Source organism: Dysidea avara, chromosome 12 (assembly GCF_963678975.1).
Source record: "Dysidea avara chromosome 12, odDysAvar1.4, whole genome shotgun sequence".
Lineage (NCBI taxonomy): Eukaryota > Metazoa > Porifera > Demospongiae > Dictyoceratida > Dysideidae > Dysidea > Dysidea avara.
In genome coordinates this window covers 5,842,763-5,862,629 of record NC_089283.1, presented here as the reverse complement: position 1 = coordinate 5,862,629, position 19,867 = coordinate 5,842,763, and the positions used below count along the sequence as shown (strand labels likewise).

The window sequence follows — 19,867 nt, the reverse complement described above, 5'->3', positions numbered from 1 at the left end:
AACCAGCTAAATATAACATGCCAATATTAACTCGTGATTTTCATACAACTTTAAGGATATTACATATTTGCAATATATACACTGTACAAACAAATGCTATCAAAACTATAATTTTATGAAATTTGTTTAGCTTTGTGCTTCATTGTACTACAAAACACTAATGGATCACATGACCTCACCCCTATCCTCCTGGTCACCATGGATCAGTTGCTCTGTAATACAGCGCCCATCCTCAAGAGCTTGTCGGAATACGTTGAGCAACTCCTTATGATCACCTTGTGTCTTTCCAAGTGTATTTCTATGTCATTGGCATCATCTGGAAAATCAGCCAATTGCATGTCACTCTCAAATTGATGTTGCAGCTAAAATGATATTTTAAATAAAAATTATGACATCAACATTGCTCACATGATCTATAGTTGTAAAGTACTGAACAGCAGCTAGTAGTGTTTGTTGAGTCAATGTCTCCTGGGGCAGGACTAGTAACCCACAGGAGGTTATATCGTCTCACCTGTTATGTGAGACAGTTAACAAGTACCCCACTCACAAACACATACACACACTACACTTATACATTTACTCTGCAGTTCTCACCAAGAGTATCAGCTGCCATTTGTTTGGTAGAACTACCAGATTGCTTGACATCAGTCAAAGTGGCCTTAACATCTTCAGGTGATGATGGTAGCTGATCTGATAATTGTTGCTGTAACCATGACATTTGCTGTTGTACCTGGTTGTCATGGAAATTAGGATATAACATATTACCGTGGTAACAGACCACACCTCTTTTTGGTGGGTGTAGAATGTCATCAACATATCCAGTTAGTTGGTGTGCTGGTTTCCCCTAGTAACAATTCTTTCCCAGGTTGTCGATAGTTGTGCTAATAGTTCTCTGGTTGGGTTGTTGTGACATGTTACATGCCTGTCTGCTCTTGTGGGAAGCTGATAATAAGTCTTTACCATAGTAGTGAGTTTTCTGTGTATAGGGCAAAGTTCCAAAGCATGGTGACACATATAAGGGTTCCTGTTAACAGACAACAGAGGAGTTATATGTCCTAATTAAACACACTTACAGCGAATGTGGTAGTTGGTGAATTACATGCAATGAAATGGCGTCTAAGGTTTAGACTTACTGTATCTAAAAACGAAGTGTTTTTGTAGGAAGGGCTTTAGGATACATATGGATATACAAGTTTTAAATGAGATCACATGATGAATGATGTACACCAACTGCCACTGAAAAGATGGTAATAAGTACTAATACCCGTGATAACCACGACTGTAGGCTTGTACAATATAACCATTACTGTGGTATCACTGTTGTGTAAGACTTTGCTGTCACCAATATACACTGACATAATATTATAGTGGTAATACATGTAAAGTGTAGCCGGTGGTGATAATAATTGAACTCTACTTCATGTCTTTGTGACTGTTTCTGTACCATATGGCAGATTATTGCTTACTTTACTAAAATTCAACCTTGGGATAAAATAATTATGGATGGCCATTTATCATCATAACTGTAAAATTCTCCTCACTAAAACAACCCGCTATTCTTTCAATATATCGTTTGATACATCAATCACTACTTCATAATCATGTCCCATATCTCCAATTATTGCTCACCTTAGCAGCTCTGGTGATCTTTGTGTGTTCCTCTCTCAGTTTTGTGGTTGCTGCTAGTGAGTCACCATGGTTACCGAGACATGATGACAATTGCTCCAGTAAATTCTCCCAAGTCATCAAGTACCTGCACAACATCCAGAGAGGAAAACTGATGAAAAAGTTAACCAACTTGTTTTGCATCTTTCTCACAGGTGTAAATCTGCTTCAGCTGGTCTTGTCGTACCTTCCTAGTCTCTGCTAACTGCTCTACTCTGTTCTTTTTGTCCTCTATTTCATCTGAACAGTGTCTCACATGACGTGACCCTTTCCTAATAGTTAGTAAGTAAATAGTTCATCTAGCTTCCTTACAATAATAGGATTAATCTCCACCATTTTTGTGTGTAGTTGGGTCCCCCACACAAATAGAAAAGGTGATCACAAGATTGTAGCTTACGACTGCTGAAGTCAATTTTTGGTATCTAGGGTGTGTTTCAAGACCAAACCAAAATAATAGAAAGCCAAAGACACTAATTACATTCATTTATCAGTAATGGTTGTGACCTCTCACAGAGATCTTTTTAAAAAGTGACAAATAGTTTTTAATTGGTTTAATTTAGAACAAATTACCCTACAACAGTCAGGTAGTCACCCCTAGTCATACCAAACCATCCTGTGTGCATGCTTAACATTTACAGTTGATGCTAGGTAGGTGGGTGGCCATATTAAGCAGGTCAGTGGCCACGCTAGGCAGGTAACTTTTGTACAGAAATGACACGATTCAAATTTTCTGTTTAGACGGGTGACCTTATTCACAGTAATTATGGTTTATTGGCTACATGCCTTTTTACAAAACCTGAGGTGACATTACTATGCACATAAAAATTCAAAATCTTCACTACATAATTAGCCAATCACGTACTTGTATTCTGGTGGGTGTGGCATTTGCAGTTCAGATTGCTGGTGCATCATTTCCAACAGGCCTCGTCCCTCCTGGATCACCTGACCTCCACTCTCTTTTAGGTTGTCCATTTGTTGTTGATCCTGTGTTGCCATGGTATCATCAAAGGGCATTCCCTCCTTCATCCCTTCCTCTTGACAGAATTCATAATCTTGTCTCCACTGTTGTTATGGTAAGAAGCAATATGTGAAAATGATTTTTGTGAGTGTATGTATTGTGTGTGTGTGTGTGTGTGTGTGTGTGTGTGTGTGTGTGTGTGTGTGTGTGTGTGTGTGTGTGTGTGTGTGTGTGTGTGTGTGTTGCATCTACCACACTGTACACGTACTACTACACATGATGGCATGCATACATGCCACTACTACATGTACACACATACCTTCTCCAAGTGCCAATGGAAGGCCATGGAAAGACTACAAATTGTCTTATACCAGTGGACACAAAATGATTGTTAACATAAAGCTTATCTACCATATTCTTCAACTGAGTTAAGTTATCATAGATACTCTAAAGAGGACATTTTATAAACAGCAGATTTGATTGTGGGATAAATATATCACACCTGTGCCTTAGACTCTAATTTCTCATACTGTTGCCATAGTACATCAACAGCTGCTAGGCTTTCACCAATGTCCTGTTTGCTTGACAACGATTCCATACCACATCCCTTCAGCCAGCTTTTAACCTGCACAGAACACCACTTATATCAAACTGTATAATATACAGTGGGACCTGTATTATATGGACACCTTTGGACCAACCAACTTTTCATCAAGATTTTCCAGGTCAGTTCATGTACTAAGGGATACTTCGGGACCTTAACTAAGTGTCTGGATTATGTGTAGGAGTCCTCAAGTGTCCACACTAACAGGTTTCATTGCAGCTACCAAATACATGAGCGTACCTTAAATACTGCTCGCTCAGTTGTAGATTTTGTTCCAACTGGATCTTCCAGCTATGCCATACTTCCTTGATCTGTTGTTGCCAACGCTGCACAGCTTCTAACATTTGTCTGCAAATAACAGCCACACCCACTATAATTGTGCAACCTTATTGGTTAAATACTACACTACCTGACAGTTGTTGTGGCATTGACTTTAACAGATGTGATACTTGATATCCCTAAATCATCTGGTTTATGCTCAATTCAGCCAATCAGATCTCTTCCCTCTTTTAGAACATCTTGAACTCCTCCTCTAGGTTGTCATGGTGATGCGGCACCTGCTCTGCTCCTTCAACAATGTGTCCATAATGAACTGCTCCAGATTCTGTGACATCAAACGACATTATAACATTACAGCACAATTGTAACACAATGCTGCACCTTTAATTACTACCAAGAGTGTATAATAGAAACCAAGAGTGTCGAACGGTGTATTAGCTCGTGATTAATCATTGCATAAAGTAACACGGATATTTCAGTAATTGTCTGTTTACGTGAAATGGTAATTTGAAATGCATACGTGGCAATGGGCCTTTGTTGGCCAGTTTTCTGTGTTATTCAGCCAAGTATTCAACACTTATTGTACAATGAAAGTGTAGTAAGGACCCAAGATAACTCCAGCTCGTTAAAACAACGGTTGCACAAACGAGCATGTTGCCATGCCTTCGGGGATCCACTTGGCAGTGCCAGAACTTTAACATTAGCCAATTCCCTTTAATGCTATTATGTTTTTGCTTGGTTTAGTGGCCGAATTGGGCTAAATACAGCAACCCTTAATGGCAATGAGAATGAACAATTACTGAAATATCCGTGTTACTTTACGCAATGATTAATCACAGGGTAATACACCCGTTCGATACTCTTGGTTTCTCTTATATACTCTTGTTACTACACACATGCAGACAGACTATACTTTTACCCTCAAACTACACAATCAAAAGATAACACATGCTGGTATAACCTCAAATATTTATGCTTAAATTGTTGACTTTGTAAAATTCCCATCCATGCACTACAAGAGTAACTACAAGAGTAACTACAAGAGTAACTACAAGAGTAACTACAAGAGTAACTACAGGTGACTGGTGCTCGTGATAAAGATATTCATGATGGCAATCAATTCAACAACAAAATCACAGTTTGTGAAATGTTCTATTCTCTCAAGTTAGTTGAAGAATGTCATTGAATTCATGTCCAATGATAAGCTTCATTACCTCAGCTTTCTTTTATGAGGCAGCAAGCGTAACCATTTCTTAATCGCTGCTTTGCATTGCAAATTCTGTTTACATGTACCTAGAACAATGTTTCGCTACGTAATTTTACATCATAGGCTTATGACATGTGACCAACCTCCTCAGCCACTGTACAATGACATGATCAGCAGTATAGATGGCCACCATAACAAGATAATTATATATGACATCACATGACATCATCACACTTTGTACCTTCCACAATGCCACACCAACATATACAATACTCAGAAAGACATTACAATAAAATTTATGACCTGTCCATACACTCCCTTCTAGCTGACTACAAGCTGCAGCCACAGATACTATACTTACAAAGGATTTGCAATGTGCATAACAACCATTCGACAATCCTTTTTATGGTGACGTGAGTTATTACGTAAGTGAGTACGTCTATTGTCATAGATACGGCTGAGACGACAGCCATTCCCAGTGCTGTTATTCGTTATCTATGAGAGGGGAACTACTTACAAAAGATTATTGTAGCGAGTTACGACCGCAGGCCCATTTCGTTATCGCCAATGGATTTATACAGGAGATCCGATGACTCGGCATACTTCTCAATACTCCCTGCAGTCTATGAATAATTTCACTATTGGATGAGTATAAAAATTGTCACGCCTCTACTTATGAAAGATCCCATGGTTTTTCCCATTTTCATGGGTACTGCACCCACGAAATCTCTAGTCTAGTGCCATGAAATTCTGACATACAATTCATGGTCTATGAAACAAATCATGAAATAATTTTCATGTTATATTTACTATTTAACTTTGATGGCATGGCTGTCATAAGTATTTCATGGTGTAATGCTCTGATATAGACGGGTTGCCTATTTAAGGCGTGTCCCTTGTGTAACGCAAGAAAACGCGACTTTCCGTTTTACGCATGATTACAATGTTGGTCAAGAAGTCCACAAAAAACCCATTTTTTAAAATAGTTTGACAAACGTTTTTGGTTCTTCAAAGGTACAAGATGAGTTAAAATCATCCAGTCTATCATTCTAAGTAGTAGCAAAGTCTTACAAAGAATGTTTTCAGCGAGTTTTATCGATTTCCAAAAACCCGAGATTGAGAGAAAATCATTTTCTCGTTCAGCCTTCACCTTACACGCTGGATGTGTTATAGCTCGAACCTTTCTCTATAACATACTTTTTGTTCTGAAGGCTGGCTAACTCTTGCTTGCTAAAGTTAACCGAAACGTTCATTTTCTCCAATAGCCGTAATACATTTTTGACTTAGCGAACTCGGAAAGTATGTGGAAAATTTACGGTAAAACGACCACGTCTTAAAAAGGCAACCCGTCTATAGTGCGTTAACTACAGTATGTGTCTGCATTGGTCAGCAACCAAGTAATTAGCACCAAATCTGGAGTGAAAGATTTCAGATTTCAAGATGAGATTTAGAACTTGTTGCTGACCCCTCGGCACTGAGTAGTTGCAACTGATTGCACAAGCTGTGATAGACGCGATTGTTATTAAAATGCTGTGTCAATTTCATTACCCTCCTGAAATAGTGACTTTTCTGTGACTATGAAATCAATTCTAAGAGGGAATTCAACAAAACCATCTATGAAATGTCTATATTTCATGGCTATTCCGTAAGAGTACATGGCTATATTGATCTGAATAATGTGTCAGGTTTCATAACAGAGTAACAGCATCTTAAACAGCAATTTGTATTATTGTTACAACAATAACCACTTGTTTGTCACCTTTCTAGCAGTTTTTACAGTCTACAAAAGGGTGGAAACATGCTACCAACAATAGTTGGTATGTGGTTGTGAAATTCAGTATACTGTGCTTATTTTGTACTGATACAGAGTCTGAACTGCAGTGGACAATACTGAACATGATGTGCTGAGGTAGTATCAGGCAAACTCATTTCGGTTCATGGCTACTAAATAACAGTTATTGTATTTGTCTATAATGTATGGTGTACGTATACATTTTGTTCATGATTGATACTGGCGACGCCAGGTTTATATGCTACCTTCAGTGTGACATGTGTACATCAATTCGATATCCAGTGGACCAACTCTTTTGTTATATCCATGTAGGCTCTTGATCCACTACTGTATATGCACCAATATAAACTACGTTGATGTCTTACATATAGTGTGTGCTTCACTACTAGCAGCTTCATTTTGCTTCCACTACTCTCTCCCTCACTGCGTCTAGATAAAATGACCATCTCAACCAAGTGGTAGACAGCTATACACCAGTGACTGTGACTTCAGGGCAATACATTGAGCAGCTGGATCACATGTATTGATGGCTAATGCCACATCTGAATTTGAGCTCATGCATGTGCATTGCATTACCATAACATTAAGCTCTCTTATGCTGTATAGTAACTTGCTGTTTCTTTTTCCACTACTACGACAAAACTCCACAAATGAACATAATGAAATAACTTCAAAATGAGCTTCAAATCACAACTTAGGAAATAATTTTAGCCTCTATAAAACAAAACAAAGCACTGCACTTTACTATTGGTTTCAAGCATTCTCTTATAAATTGTGTTCAACAAAGCGGTTTTGTTTCTTTGTAAAAACTCCACAAGTGTGAATAGCCATGAGTTTCGAAACTTCTTAAAGTGCTAGGTTGAGGTTTTAGGGTGTGTTACGCTATTTTCCTTTATTAGTTACTCACCTAGTAGTGCTGGGCTCATTTGAAGAAGGTTGTACATCAATAGAGAGAACTACCCATACTACAGAAGAAGAAACAAAGAAGATTGTGCATCTAGTAACCGGGCAGTGGGCACATAAAGACCATAACGAGGATTGGATATGACATCACTATTGCTTTGATCACACATTGCCAATCCTTTGTAAGTATAGCATCTGTGTTGCAGCACCCACAAGTAATTAAGCCTTAAGGTGTACTACTCATTGTACTCAGTAGGGATTACAATAGCATACTTTTCTAACCAGACCAGAAACCATCTTCACAATACCTTCACGGCAGTATTAGCTGGGACATTCAAGTCCACGCAAATATGCTTTCAAGTCCACTTTTAATTTTTAGCTGTTTTTCAGGATTCAGCTCAACTTGCACATACTATACTCAGAGAACACTGAGTAACTGTATACCATTCCATTTCTACAAGTCTAGTACATGCAAATAGTCCTGGAAATGTATTGGAGGCTCTACCACCTTGGTACACACATACAAAGACACACAATACACACATGAGGGTGTATACACAAACACATCACACAACAACACACACATACAGGTCACCTTATGAACCTGTTCATTGTAGTGTTGGTTGTACTCCTCACAAGTCATTTGATTTCAGCTCCATTGAAGTTAAAATGTCTTTTCTTACAGATCAGATCGTTGTTTTTCACGTGCAACATGTGAATAGATGGAACATCAATTGTCCATGTTTTCCTGGCAGGACTATTGCATTCTGTACTCCAGTCAACCCAGATACAACAAAACATCATCTCTTCAGTTAGTTAAATCTGTCAGGCACATAAGATATGAAAGGAAAAAAATAATAGTGCTCACCAATTAGACATACATTGTTGAATTGTTCCATTCTTGGCTAAAAGCTGGTTGTCATGGACACCTATCCTCCCAGTGGTGTGACCATCTCTTTGTAGATGTTGTCAATCTTATCAAATATGATCAATTTGTAGTCCACTAGCTGACACGTCTTAGTTTGTTCCTCTACTACCTCCTTGAACAGTTTCCTAGAGTGACCATTACCACCTTATACAATGATCAACACAAGCTACAAAGTGTACTTGTGTGTGTGTGTAAGTGGCTAGAGCATTGGCCTGGTATAAATCAAAAGATCATACATACATCACCAAGTAACTTAAAGGAGTGGGTAAGTATTGCCACAGATAGTATATTTTCCATATTATACCATCTGTGGTAGACTGGTATTGCATGAAGTGACTAAGTATTGTAGTACATCACGTGACATGTAGCATTTAAACCCATTGTCAACAACTCACTTTCTGCTGTGCTCCATTTTTCACAAGCTTTAATCTTCTACAACTCGTGCTGTTCTCAGAGTCGGGACAGATCGTTTCGAGCACCACGTTTGATTCTAGCGCAAGGACTTATCACCAGCTGCAGATATGCGACTCTAATTATTTCGTGCAACCATGCCTACCTCGGGGGAGTCGTATGTACTGTATATATCGTACAAGTACGTATACTGGACAAGGAGCGAAAGGTGATATATACTTGTGTTGTGTCTTATGTGTAACTCAGAGGAAGTTTGCTTGTTCATGCATGGTATAGTTCTGTTCATGCACAATTAACACAATATATAATCCTTGTCTTTCCATGAGTACATGCCTCGTCAGTGGCGGATCTAGATGGGTTTTCTCGAAACCCCCTTTTAAATTTAGCTCAATGGCAGTCTAAATACATAAAAATTGTTGTACTGACAATTTGTCATAGCAAACACAGTGGCGGATCTAGGATTTTTAAAATGGGGTTTCTGAAAGTTGTTATAGCTGAATAAGGGATCTGATGATATTTCTCCAGAGATTTTTGAGGTTTTAGAAGCTCTGAGATCGGATTTTAGACTACTTTTAGTTAGCTATTACAATAAATCTAATGCTTTAAACTGCAAATACTATAGCAAAGATGGGAGCTGTAGCTTTGATTGTTATATTAGAGTAGTTACTTGACTGCTCTATTAGAGTATTTTAATGCAGTGGCAGATGAAAAGTGAAGTGTTGCTGAAGTTTTAATAGCTATAAATGGTGTCAGTAAAGTGCAACTGCATGAAATACAATAGTATAATATTATAGCTGTTTGATATGACAAATTGTCAGTACAACAATGTTTATGTATTTAGACTGCCACTGAGCTAAATTTAAAAGGGGGTTTCTGTCGAAACCCCAGAAACCCTTCTAGATCCGCCACTGAAACAACTATATACCACTGTATTTCAGTAGCATGCATGCAGTTGCACTAAACTAATACCATTTGTAGCTATTAAACTCAGCAAAACTTCACTTTTCATCTCCCACTGCATTAAGAACGATCGAGATACTCTAATAGAGCAGTCATGTAACTTGCAGTCACCATATTTGCCCTATTGTTAGCTATAGCATTTAAAGTTTAAAGCATTGGATTTATTGTAAATGGTAACTAAATATAGCCTAAAATCCGATCTCAGAGCTTCTAAAACCTCAAAAATTTCCGGAGAAATGTCATCAGATGCCTTATTCAGCTATACCAACTTTCAGAAACCCCCTTTTAAAAATCCTAGATCCGCCACTGCTCGTGCATGTAGTTGTGTGCCCTAAATTTTAAATTATGGTAGCAATAGTTACAGGCCACAATATGGTTTGATTTGCTTAGTACTGTTGTTACTACATATAAAGTCATTGATGGAGAATTATAGCACCGTCACTGTGAGGAAAGAGTTTGTGGGAACAAACTCTGGAAGCTTCAGCTGACTTGTGTTCTCTACATCAGGAGACATGGGTACCTCAATCATCACTGGCTTACAATTGTCCTACCTCTTGTCTTACAAGTGGAAGATGCTTTATGTAAAGTAATGAATTGAACTGGCTTTGTTGTTGTCTTATTGCACTCTGCCATCATGTACATAAGAGGTTCTTGTTTCTTCTCCGGTCATCCCTGCAAGAAGTGACTGTTATGATAAAAGGACATACAACGAAACAAAACAACATGAAAATAAACATTAATTATCTAAGAGTTCAACATGATCTCGGGGTTTAGACAGCCTCAAGGTGTCCCTCCTATAGGTCGCCCTGCAAGGGTCATTTTCCAGACCTGGCACTGAAGGAGAGGAATGCCTTGGGATGTCTAAACCTCTTTCTATTCTTTGTTCTGTAGGTCCTGTTTTACAGTTCTGGAGGTAGCGTAATAGAACACTTTATAGAGTGTGGTGGATGGGAGTACCATAGCATCAGTTTTCTCTCTATAAAAGAAAAAAAAATAGAGAACTATAATGTGTAGTCTCCTATAACTGGTAACATTCAATTGTTTTGTGTGTGGATGGTCTAGTGAATGTCCAGCAACTGACAGATTCTGGGTAGCTCTATTATGTGGATGTGGTTGGTTTTTTAAGATACAACAAAAATGTTTGCTTATTGGTGAGAACTACATATGATAGCTTTTAAAATAGTGGAACAATGTGCCTCATGTTCTCACTATTCGATGAACATCTCTGCTGTAGACTCACTGTGCACAATAAAGTCCCCAGAATCTGTCGGCTCAAACTAACAGTACAATTAATGCTATGTTTACCTTCCACTATCACTCAAGAAAAGAAATCAGTTTTACTAGATGAGACTAAATGGTATAGCCACATTGAAGATGTAGACATACAGCCAGAATTATTAATATACTATAACTTTTACTATTCATGTACAAGCCATAACTTTGCTGAAAGCTCCTTTACTATTAATTAATAGATGATTTTATTGTGAAGTTATGATCATTTTTATTAGCCATGAAATTCTATGAAGTTACCTGATTATTGCTTAGTAATAATTTATGCCCCAAGGGAAGATAAATTCAAAGAATTAATATGTATGGCTAATAAGCTAGTACTACAAATACCTCGTATTGTGTAATTCCTAGCTGACATCACGAATTTTTTAGCGTTGTCATGCATAATGATTTTGGTGTGAAGAACAACAAGTTCTTTAGTAGCCGTTATTGAGTTACGTTTGTCTGATGGCATCAGTCAGTCAGTCAGTCAGTCAGTCAATCCAAAAATTCCTTTAAATAAATTATTTTTAAAATTCCATAACAACTTGTTGAAAGCATTTCAGGTTGATCTGAAAGCTTGTTTGGGCTTAGTTTAACTTAACCAATACTGCCTCATCGTCGTCAGGGAAAAATTAAGGCTGGTTTTTGGGTGATATTATTTCGTGGACCACGCCTACTCCTTTGTAGTCCCTATTATACAGTACTATTGTACTGTATGATTTGTGAAAAAAGAGCTAGATTATCTCCTGGCTTGAGTCTTTGAGCTGTCATAGTTGTGAAATGATATTCAGTATTGTATAGCAGAGTGAAATCTCATTGAGAACTGAGCTGAGTTCTTAGTCTGGTGATCTTTGAAAATGTCACCTGCTTGAATATAATGTTGTATTGGGATAATATTTGAGACAGTCATCCTGGTTACTGAGGTGTACACTATATACATACATATCATAGAATTACTGTCTGTCCGTCTGTGTGTAGGTGTTGCTATGTCATGACAGTGATACTGGTAGAGAGTTAGTTGTCAAGGAAGTCCAAATTGATCCTTCACTACATTCGGACTACAAAAGGTACTGGTATACATGACACACTTAATGTTTTGTGTTGTTGTTGTTGTTGTTGTGTGTGTGTGTGTGTGTGTGTGCGTGCGTGCGTGCGTGCGTGCGTGCGTGCGTGCGTGCGTGCGTGTTTATCCTTGCTTTTCCACATTATAATATAGGCAGTATGGCTGTTGAAAATCTACAGCAGGAATGGTTTAATTGTTAGAGCTATACTTTGGTACAACACAAAGTGATACCAGTTCATGGAGTACATACAGCTGTACCTGGGGTGAGTGTTAGTTTAGTACAGTGTTGAGTAGTGTATATTATTGGATTATAGTTTGTGACTTGATGTACAATATTGTGTGTGTGATTCAGTTATTTGTTGAGGTATTAGTGCTTGTCAGTCAGAAATACTGTACACATATTTGTTGACAATTTTTGACAGTTATTCCCTTCCCGTACGTGGTAATTTCACAATTACAAGCTGTAGCTCAAGTTATTTCCCAATTACTCCTAAGGTCATTTCCATTTATGGAAGAGGTGAACATTGTTCACTTCCAATAGTATGTTTTGTGTTTATGAGCCTGAATTTGTCCATACAAAATGTAAAGCCTTATAACTCACTTGTTCTTGTTCTGGTGTCAAAGTACTTTTGTCAGTAGCAGTTCAGACGTTTAAATGGTTTCACACTGTTACTAAATGTTTTGTCAGTTGGTCAGATTGTTATCACTACATAACACCTGGTCTATTAGTAAAGCAGCTAAGTGAAAAAATTGTTTGCTTTTTGACAAAAGCACCAAATATGGTACAAATTTTGTCATACCATTTCACATTAGATATGGTGCCATTACAAATGATTTAGTTTATTTAGTATACACATAGATATACTATACACATAGGGATTGGAAACGGAACTTGCACACTATAACATCTGTGTTTCGGTTTATGTCATAGTGCGGTTGCTAAGGATGATGATGGCGAGCAGGTGTGTCCGTAGTTTATCTGTTTGTCGCTAACTTCACTTCAGGATGAAGCAGTTAAGTCTCCCAGGACAATAACAAAAGTTTGAAGAGTTTGCAAGAGCCGTATTTCGGCAAATTTTCGGTAGTGCCACATTGGACGCTGGTACATGATTTATCCAGTTTGTTTAGTGACTGATTTCAGCGACCCGTGACTTTGTACTGAGTCGTATATTTGAAAGAACGGACTTTAGATGTATTCCATACCATACCATACTGTCCTGCAAGTGTGTCTGCAACTAGCTAATAGAACACTTGGTCCATCAGGCCACATTCTTCAATTCCCAGTCCAGGTCATTCTATGATTTCATAGATTTGCAGGAGGCCTGTATGGAAGCTTTAGTACTTACGTGGCATTATACTACAAAGTGAATAAACATGATTGATTGGTCCCAGTATGACTTCAGTTAATTACACAAGCCATTCACCATTGTTACAGAGTTGGCTAAAGGTAGCACCACCAGTACAGCCAGAATGTGTTAAGTTGACAATCTCTCACACTAACTAACGAGCAAACCATACACTTTGAATATTTTAACTGTACAGTGTAATATGTGTACGTTGATTATGAATTAAGTGTGCAATGTAACTATAAGTGTTTGTGTCACTTCTTTTCGAAAGTACACGTACTGTTTAAACATAAAATTTGGTAGTGCATCTTGAGCTCTTGCTTGTTGGTCATCAGTACACTGTCATTTGGTGTTCTTTGATGGGTGTCTAATCATGTGGCTTGGATGATTTCTTCAAAATTTTGTGTCTTATTAGAAGATTCTGTCTTTCATCCCCGTGCCATACAGCGTTGGTTTCAGAGCAATCCAACACACACTTTACACCCCCCAAGTGTGGTATGGTAAATTGATATCTAGCATTGGTCATGGGCCTACTAAAAGTCCACAAGTGTAAAGTGGTAAGCAGTAATTTTATACAATAATCCAAGTTGCCTATTACACTACACACTTGATATAGATTTCAAAACAAAATAAAAGCTGCTTCCCAACACAGAGAATCTGTGAAAAGTCTACAAAAATGAGACGGTGTGGCCATAACATAATCCACTTACCTCTTAACATACTGGTGGCTTGTTTATTACAAACAACAGCCTCTTGTGGTTACACACGCATTCCTGTTATTGTGTACAAGGCTAGGTTAACCAATTCTTCAAGTTAAAAGCCGACAAATTGCTAATAGTTGGCAAATAAAGCCATTAGAAATAATATTGTGCTCGTAACTACGGACAGTATCTATGGCGACTAACTAGCGCAAGCGAAACACGGATGTTTTTTCAAGCTCGTTATGTCACATTGGGAATTTGTACAGAGACGTCACGTGAGTTACTTCCGTTTCCAATCCGGTTGTAAAGTTTAGTATATCTATGGTTTACCTTACTCAACTTCCACAGAAAATTTGGTACTTTTATCACAAAGTGAACAATTTCATCAAAATTTGTTGCTTAGCTGCTCTACTATATAGAAGTTGTACAACATCAACTTGTAGTAAATGAATGTACTTTGATAGCTAACAGTATCACATGTTGTGATTGTTCTATTAGAGTATTTACTGTTTTGTTAGAGTAACTGTAAAAAAAAAAAAAAAAATTTTTTCTGGTTTGAAAGTAAGAGACCTGCTTGTTCTACAACTAGAAATTGATCTGTGATCACCCACTGTGTGTGTTGTGTGTGGTGTGTGTGTTGTGTGTGTGTGTGTGTGTGGTGTGTGTGTTGTGTGTGTGTGTGTGGTGTGTGTGTTGTGTGTGTGTGTGTGTGTGTGTGTGTGTGTGGTGTGTGTGTTGTGTGTGTGTTTGTGTTGTGTGTGTGTGTGTGGTGTGTTGTGTGTGTGTGTGTGTTGTGTGTGTGTGTGTGTGTGTGTTGTGTGTGTGTGTGGTGTGTGTGTGTGGTGTGTGTGTTGTGTGTGTGTGTGTGTGTGGTGTGTGTGTTGTGTGTGTGTGGTGTGTGTGGTGTGTGTGTTGTGTGTGGTGTGTGTGTTGTGTGTGTGTGGTGTGTGTGTGTGGTGTGTGTGTTGTGTGGTGTGTGTGTGTGTTGTGTTGTGTGTGTGTGTTGTGTGTGGTGTGTGTTTGTGTGTGTGTTTTGTGTGTGTTGTGTTGTGTGTGTGTGTGTGTGTGTGTGTGTTGTGTGTGTTGTGTTGTGTGTGTGTGTGTGTGGTGTGTGTGTGTGTTGTGTGTGGTGTGGTGTGTGTTTGTGTGTGTGTTTTGTGTGTGTTGTGTTGTGTGTGTGTGTTGTGTGTGTGTGTGTGTTTGAGGCTAATGCAGCACTCAGCTTCATCTCATGCTCTGTTAGGCTCTCAACACACTCCCTCGTGCTGTATTTCCATACAAACGTGTGGTTGTACTTATGTGTATGTTGTCTGTCTGACTGTGTGTAGGTGTTATTATGAGATGATGGTAGAGAGTTAGTTGTAAAAAAAATCCAAATTGATCCTTCATTGGATCGAATTACTCAAAAAGTATTGCCACACACTGTGTGTGTTGCGTGTGTGTTGTGTTATAAAGTTTCTACATGTGTTCATTTACTTTTCTTCATTATTTTAGGAAGAATAGCCATTGGAAATGTAGTTGTTGAATACCCGACACAAAGGGGTAGTTATATTTTGGTACAACACAAAGTGACACCAGTCTTTGTGTCTTCATGGAGTACATACCTGGGGTGAGTGTTAGTTTAGTACAGTGTTGAGTAGTGTATATTATTGGATTATAGTTTGTGACTTGATGTACAATATTGTGTGTGTGATTCAGTTATTTGTTGGGGTATTAGTGCTTGTCAGTCAGAAATACTGTACACATATTTATTGACAATTTTTGACAGTTACTCCCTTCCCGTGGTAATTTCACAATTACAAGCTGTTATTATAGGCAGTATGGCTGTTGAAAATCTACAGCAGGAATGGTTTGTTAGAGCTATACTTTGGTACAACACAAAGTGATACAAGTTCATGGAGTACATACAGCTGTACCTGGGGAGAGTGTTAGTTTAGTGCAGTGTTGAGTAGTGTATATTATTGGATTATAGTTTGTGACTACAATGTTGGGGAGTGGAGTCATCACTCATCACCAATGAGATGAAATGTTAGAACACAAAGACTTTATAACTGAACATCAACACCAAACCAGAAGGTGCAACATGGACCCTTGGTGTTTAGAACAAGTTCTTGAGACTTGTTGGTGATAGTGAACTCCGGGTGTACAAAGGTACAACTACATAACCAAGCATACAAAGATTTGCATGAAGGGTATATTTTGTGAACTGAATGCTGATTCTGTTGACAACTGAACTCACAACCGAGACAAGTTGAACCCCTAGCAAGGATTGTCTGTAGTGACGTCATCATGTTGCCAATCCCTTTCTACTATATTATCTAGGACGTAATAAAAGTCTTTGAGTAAAAAATATTCATTACCTACTGTTATGTTTCTGCTGTAAATATTTACACATACAGTGTATATACACTGGATAATGTCATGGACAAGAAATGACTTGTGGAAGCAAAAAAAAAAACAATTCAGAATTCCAAATGTAAAAAAGTTGCCGAAACCCGGGATTGAACCAGGGACCTTTAGATCTTCAGTCTAACGCTCTCCCAACTGAGCTATTTCGGCTATACAGTTTCTAGCTTTGTTTTGATAGTTAAACGGACTATATGCCAGTTATTGACTCTTAGCTATGTTAGGAATAGACAAGCTTATGTGGTCATTATCCAGCAAAGCTGTGTATTGTGTTAATAGACATTTAGTGGTGAGTTTCTTCCAGTCCATTCATGAGTCTGTTTTCCAGTCCATTACACATTTTAGTCACATCTTAATATAGTTAGCCACTCCAAAACAATATCAAACACTAAATGACAGTAAATAAACCTCTGTACATTGTCTTGGAGCTTGTTTAAGCAATATATCACTGTAAGCCATGTGAACAAAAATTTCTTTCAAACTTGACCCCCATGAGCTTCTCTGTAGCATATACAATTTCACGATTAATTTCACGATTAGTAGAGTTTTTGTTGAGACGGTCACATATGTTTGACTTTGTTATTCACTAGCCACTGAGGACTACTGTAGTTACATCTTATAAAACAACATCTGATTCCTTTGAGTGTATGTACAATAATTGTCAAGTGTTGGGTGGTTGTTAATCATCACCATGTTTTACAGTTTGGTGCATGAAAGTGATGGAGTTACACTGACAGTATCAGAAGGTCATCAACCATGTCACCAACTTGAGATGGTTCATACAGTCACACACCTACAACATTTGAGGTAAGGTTAACTGACTGTTCTATTAGAGTGTTTTTTTTGTCAATAAAATATGTTCTACTCAAGTTCTGTTAGTAATTGAACAGAGCAATGGATGGGCACTTTGTTTATCTAATAAAATACATGAATTCATTTTTTGTGAAAACCTAGGAACAACGGGGTACAATCCCTCAGTTACTGTGGGGACATTTAATAAATTTTATAATATTTTGAGTGTAGAGTAAAATTGCAGTATCATGGTTTCATTAAACTTGAGTTATGTTTCCATAATTTGTTAACTGAAAATAACTAGTTTGTATAATTTTGTTTTTACAATAAAATACATTGGGTAAAAATGTGTACTACAAAAATGATTTTGTGTACTAACTTCAGTGAACACAGAAACAATACTCAAAATTTATATACAGTACCATCATATTTGTCTGTTCATAGAGAACAATGTGTTTGTTTTTCCTTTGTACCATCAAGCAACATGAGTTACGTGTATTATTATTGTTACTAGAAGAAGTGCTGATGGCCTCAGCCTCGTCATCACTTTGAGATGAAGGGAGCTCGTCTGATACTACAATCAGCTGTGAATAACAGAGTCTGTGAAGAAGTGACTATAGATGATGAATACGAGGAAGACAATGAAGTACAAAAGATGATGAATATCCTGGAAACCAGACAAGGTAGACACTGATATAACTGTTGTCATGGTTACTCGTCCATGGCCAAGAGGGATAACAGATGTACTGATGATGGAGAAGACAAGGAGTCAGTACATGTGGTTGAATCGTCAAGATCTACTAATGTGTAGTACAGTGATCATCAAGGGGTGGGTGTTGATCATTAGTAATAACGTGTTATCACCCTACACACTATTATTAACTCTTGGTGTTATGATCATGGTAACAAAAAGTCACTATGGTAGCCACTAATCATTGTAACCAACCACACCCTTCTGATCAGGTGAGCTACTGTTATGTTGTTGTACAGCTACATTTTACCCTGTTTTCTAATTACATTAGGAAAATATCACCACAAGATCTTGAAACATTTTAATGCTTTGTAATGACAGTAATAATTGTTTAATGTACATGTATAAATTTTAATTAAATTACAATATCTTGTCAATTCACATGTATAGTTAATTAGAATGTTGATTACCACTGGAGCTCTTGATCACATGATCCATTCTGCTACAAGGTGATATATCTACAACAACAAAAGTTTAATTACACAACACATCACACAAATATCATCCTACCTTCTCACATGACTCCTTCAACATGTAAAGTTGATCCAGTTGTACGCACTACTGTATGTCACAGTTGTCATAATTTAGACAAGCACAATTCCACATCTTCATTTCACAGTAGAAAATTTATACTCCTGTGCCAGCTCAGCTGCTGAAGCAGTCTTGTAACATCTAGGGGGTGGGGCTAGAAACTTGCAGGAGTACATGCCCACTAGTACATACCATGGAGTAGTAAGCTGGTGAGTGAAGTGAACCTGTCCAATTGTGTCTGCTTGATGACTAGCCAACCCTTCTCCAAGACCTGTTCTATCTGCTCACTCCAATCCACAATACCTGAAGAAATCAAGTTATCAAATTATTAACAGAGTGGTTTAAATTCAGGGTAACATTCTACTAAACACACAGCTTGCTACAAATATATTGTAATTCTAGAATTCAAAATAACACTTGAGGAAATACAAAGTGTTGGTCATTATAAACCTGTAGATTATCATCTATAGTAGGTCGGGAAATTTTCGTGGCAAAAATGCTTTTGTGGCAGCCACTGGCAGGTCAACAAAACAAAAATATCTCACTACAAAATTTTGTTACCTTAATGTAAACACACCTACAATACAGCTGTAAACTTTATTGTGTGTTTCTACATGTGAATTGGTGATTCCATCAAACCATATACCGTATTTGACCGGTTAATAGCCGCGGCTCACATAAAAGTCACCCCTGGATAGTAGCCACAGCACAACCTTGAATTACTGTAATAAGAGCTGCCTTCGGATAAGAGCCGTGGCTTGTATCTGAATATGCTGATACAAGTGTTATGACACATGTTTGAAACAGAAACTAAGCAAAGGAGTTGTTTTAAGCCTGGGAATAGCATTTTTGAGAGGAACCAAGTGGATTAACAGTATTAAACGATGGTTACACAAGGTCAACCATTTGAAAATCCATATAAACACCACAGGCTACTACCACACAAGCTCATAGTAGCCGCCCTTGGATAGTAGTCACCTTCGCATAGTACCTGCATCATTTTCCTTGTTGAAAGTTATAGTACCCGTGGCTATTAACCGGTAAAATACAGTAGGTATACATACAAAATTTTGAGATATGTAAATTTTATGGATCGACAAATTTCAGGTATTTTGCCATTCCATTTTCAAGGATCATTCAATTATTTTTTTAACTGAGGTTAATTATTAGAAAACATAGAGCCAACTTCAATAATCATTAATTTTGAGGACGAAAATTTTGCACATAGCTAAGCAACTGTGAAATCCGCAAAAAATAAATTCCTCAAAAATTAGTATGTATACAGTAGTAATAGCTAG

The 19,867-nt window shown here is 37.8% G+C and overlaps 3 protein-coding genes and 1 non-coding gene across 24 annotated transcripts in view; 1 reads left to right on the top strand and 3 right to left on the bottom strand.

Moving 5' to 3' along the window:
• The window catches only part of LOC136241013 (SEC14 domain and spectrin repeat-containing protein 1-like), a 105,968-nt gene extending 97,075 nt beyond the window's left edge, over positions 1–8,893 (bottom strand). For 12 of the 21 annotated variants that reach the window (XM_066032146.1, XM_066032152.1, XM_066032157.1 and 9 more), the window contains exons 1-14: positions 8,732–8,893; positions 8,277–8,461; positions 8,004–8,230; positions 3,637–3,831; positions 3,468–3,575; positions 3,126–3,248; positions 2,943–3,070; positions 2,528–2,727; positions 1,799–1,937; positions 1,630–1,753; positions 784–976; positions 595–730; positions 409–511; positions 180–362 (exon numbers count right to left, since the gene is read on the bottom strand). In XM_066032146.1, the coding sequence (XP_065888218.1) occupies positions 1,700–1,753; positions 1,799–1,937; positions 2,528–2,727; positions 2,943–2,969 (420 nt within the window). In that variant the 5' untranslated portion in view covers positions 2,970–3,070; positions 3,126–3,248; positions 3,468–3,575; ... (2 more) ...; positions 8,277–8,461; positions 8,732–8,893 and the 3' untranslated portion in view covers positions 180–362; positions 409–511; positions 595–730; positions 784–976; positions 1,630–1,699. Of the gene's footprint in view, positions 1–179; positions 363–408; positions 512–594; positions 731–783; positions 1,025–1,629; positions 1,754–1,798; positions 1,938–2,527; positions 2,728–2,942; positions 3,071–3,125; positions 3,249–3,467; positions 3,576–3,636; positions 3,832–7,412; positions 7,471–8,003; positions 8,231–8,276; positions 8,462–8,731 lie in introns of all 21 variants that reach the window. The other 9 variants (XM_066032159.1, XM_066032154.1, XM_066032142.1 and 6 more) reach the window with 7 other exon arrangements.
• LOC136240992 (protein NLRC3-like) overlaps positions 1–18,415 on the top strand; it is a 72,852-nt gene extending 54,437 nt beyond the window's left edge. Inside the window, exon 12 of the transcript XR_010694076.1 lies at positions 18,310–18,415. The gene's annotated coding sequence lies outside the window, so the exon portion shown is untranslated. The remainder of the gene's footprint in view (positions 1–18,309) is intronic.
• On the bottom strand, positions 16,576–16,648 carry Trnaf-gaa (transfer RNA phenylalanine (anticodon GAA)). The gene has a single exon. It is a non-coding gene; the product is annotated as a tRNA-Phe (tRNA).
• LOC136241011 (SEC14 domain and spectrin repeat-containing protein 1-B-like) overlaps positions 18,328–19,867 on the bottom strand; it is a 39,555-nt gene continuing 38,015 nt past the window's right edge. Inside the window, exons 17-18 of the mRNA XM_066032122.1 lie at positions 18,549–18,710; positions 18,328–18,496 (exon numbers count right to left, since the gene is read on the bottom strand). The gene's annotated coding sequence lies outside the window, so the exon portion shown is untranslated. The remainder of the gene's footprint in view (positions 18,497–18,548; positions 18,711–19,867) is intronic.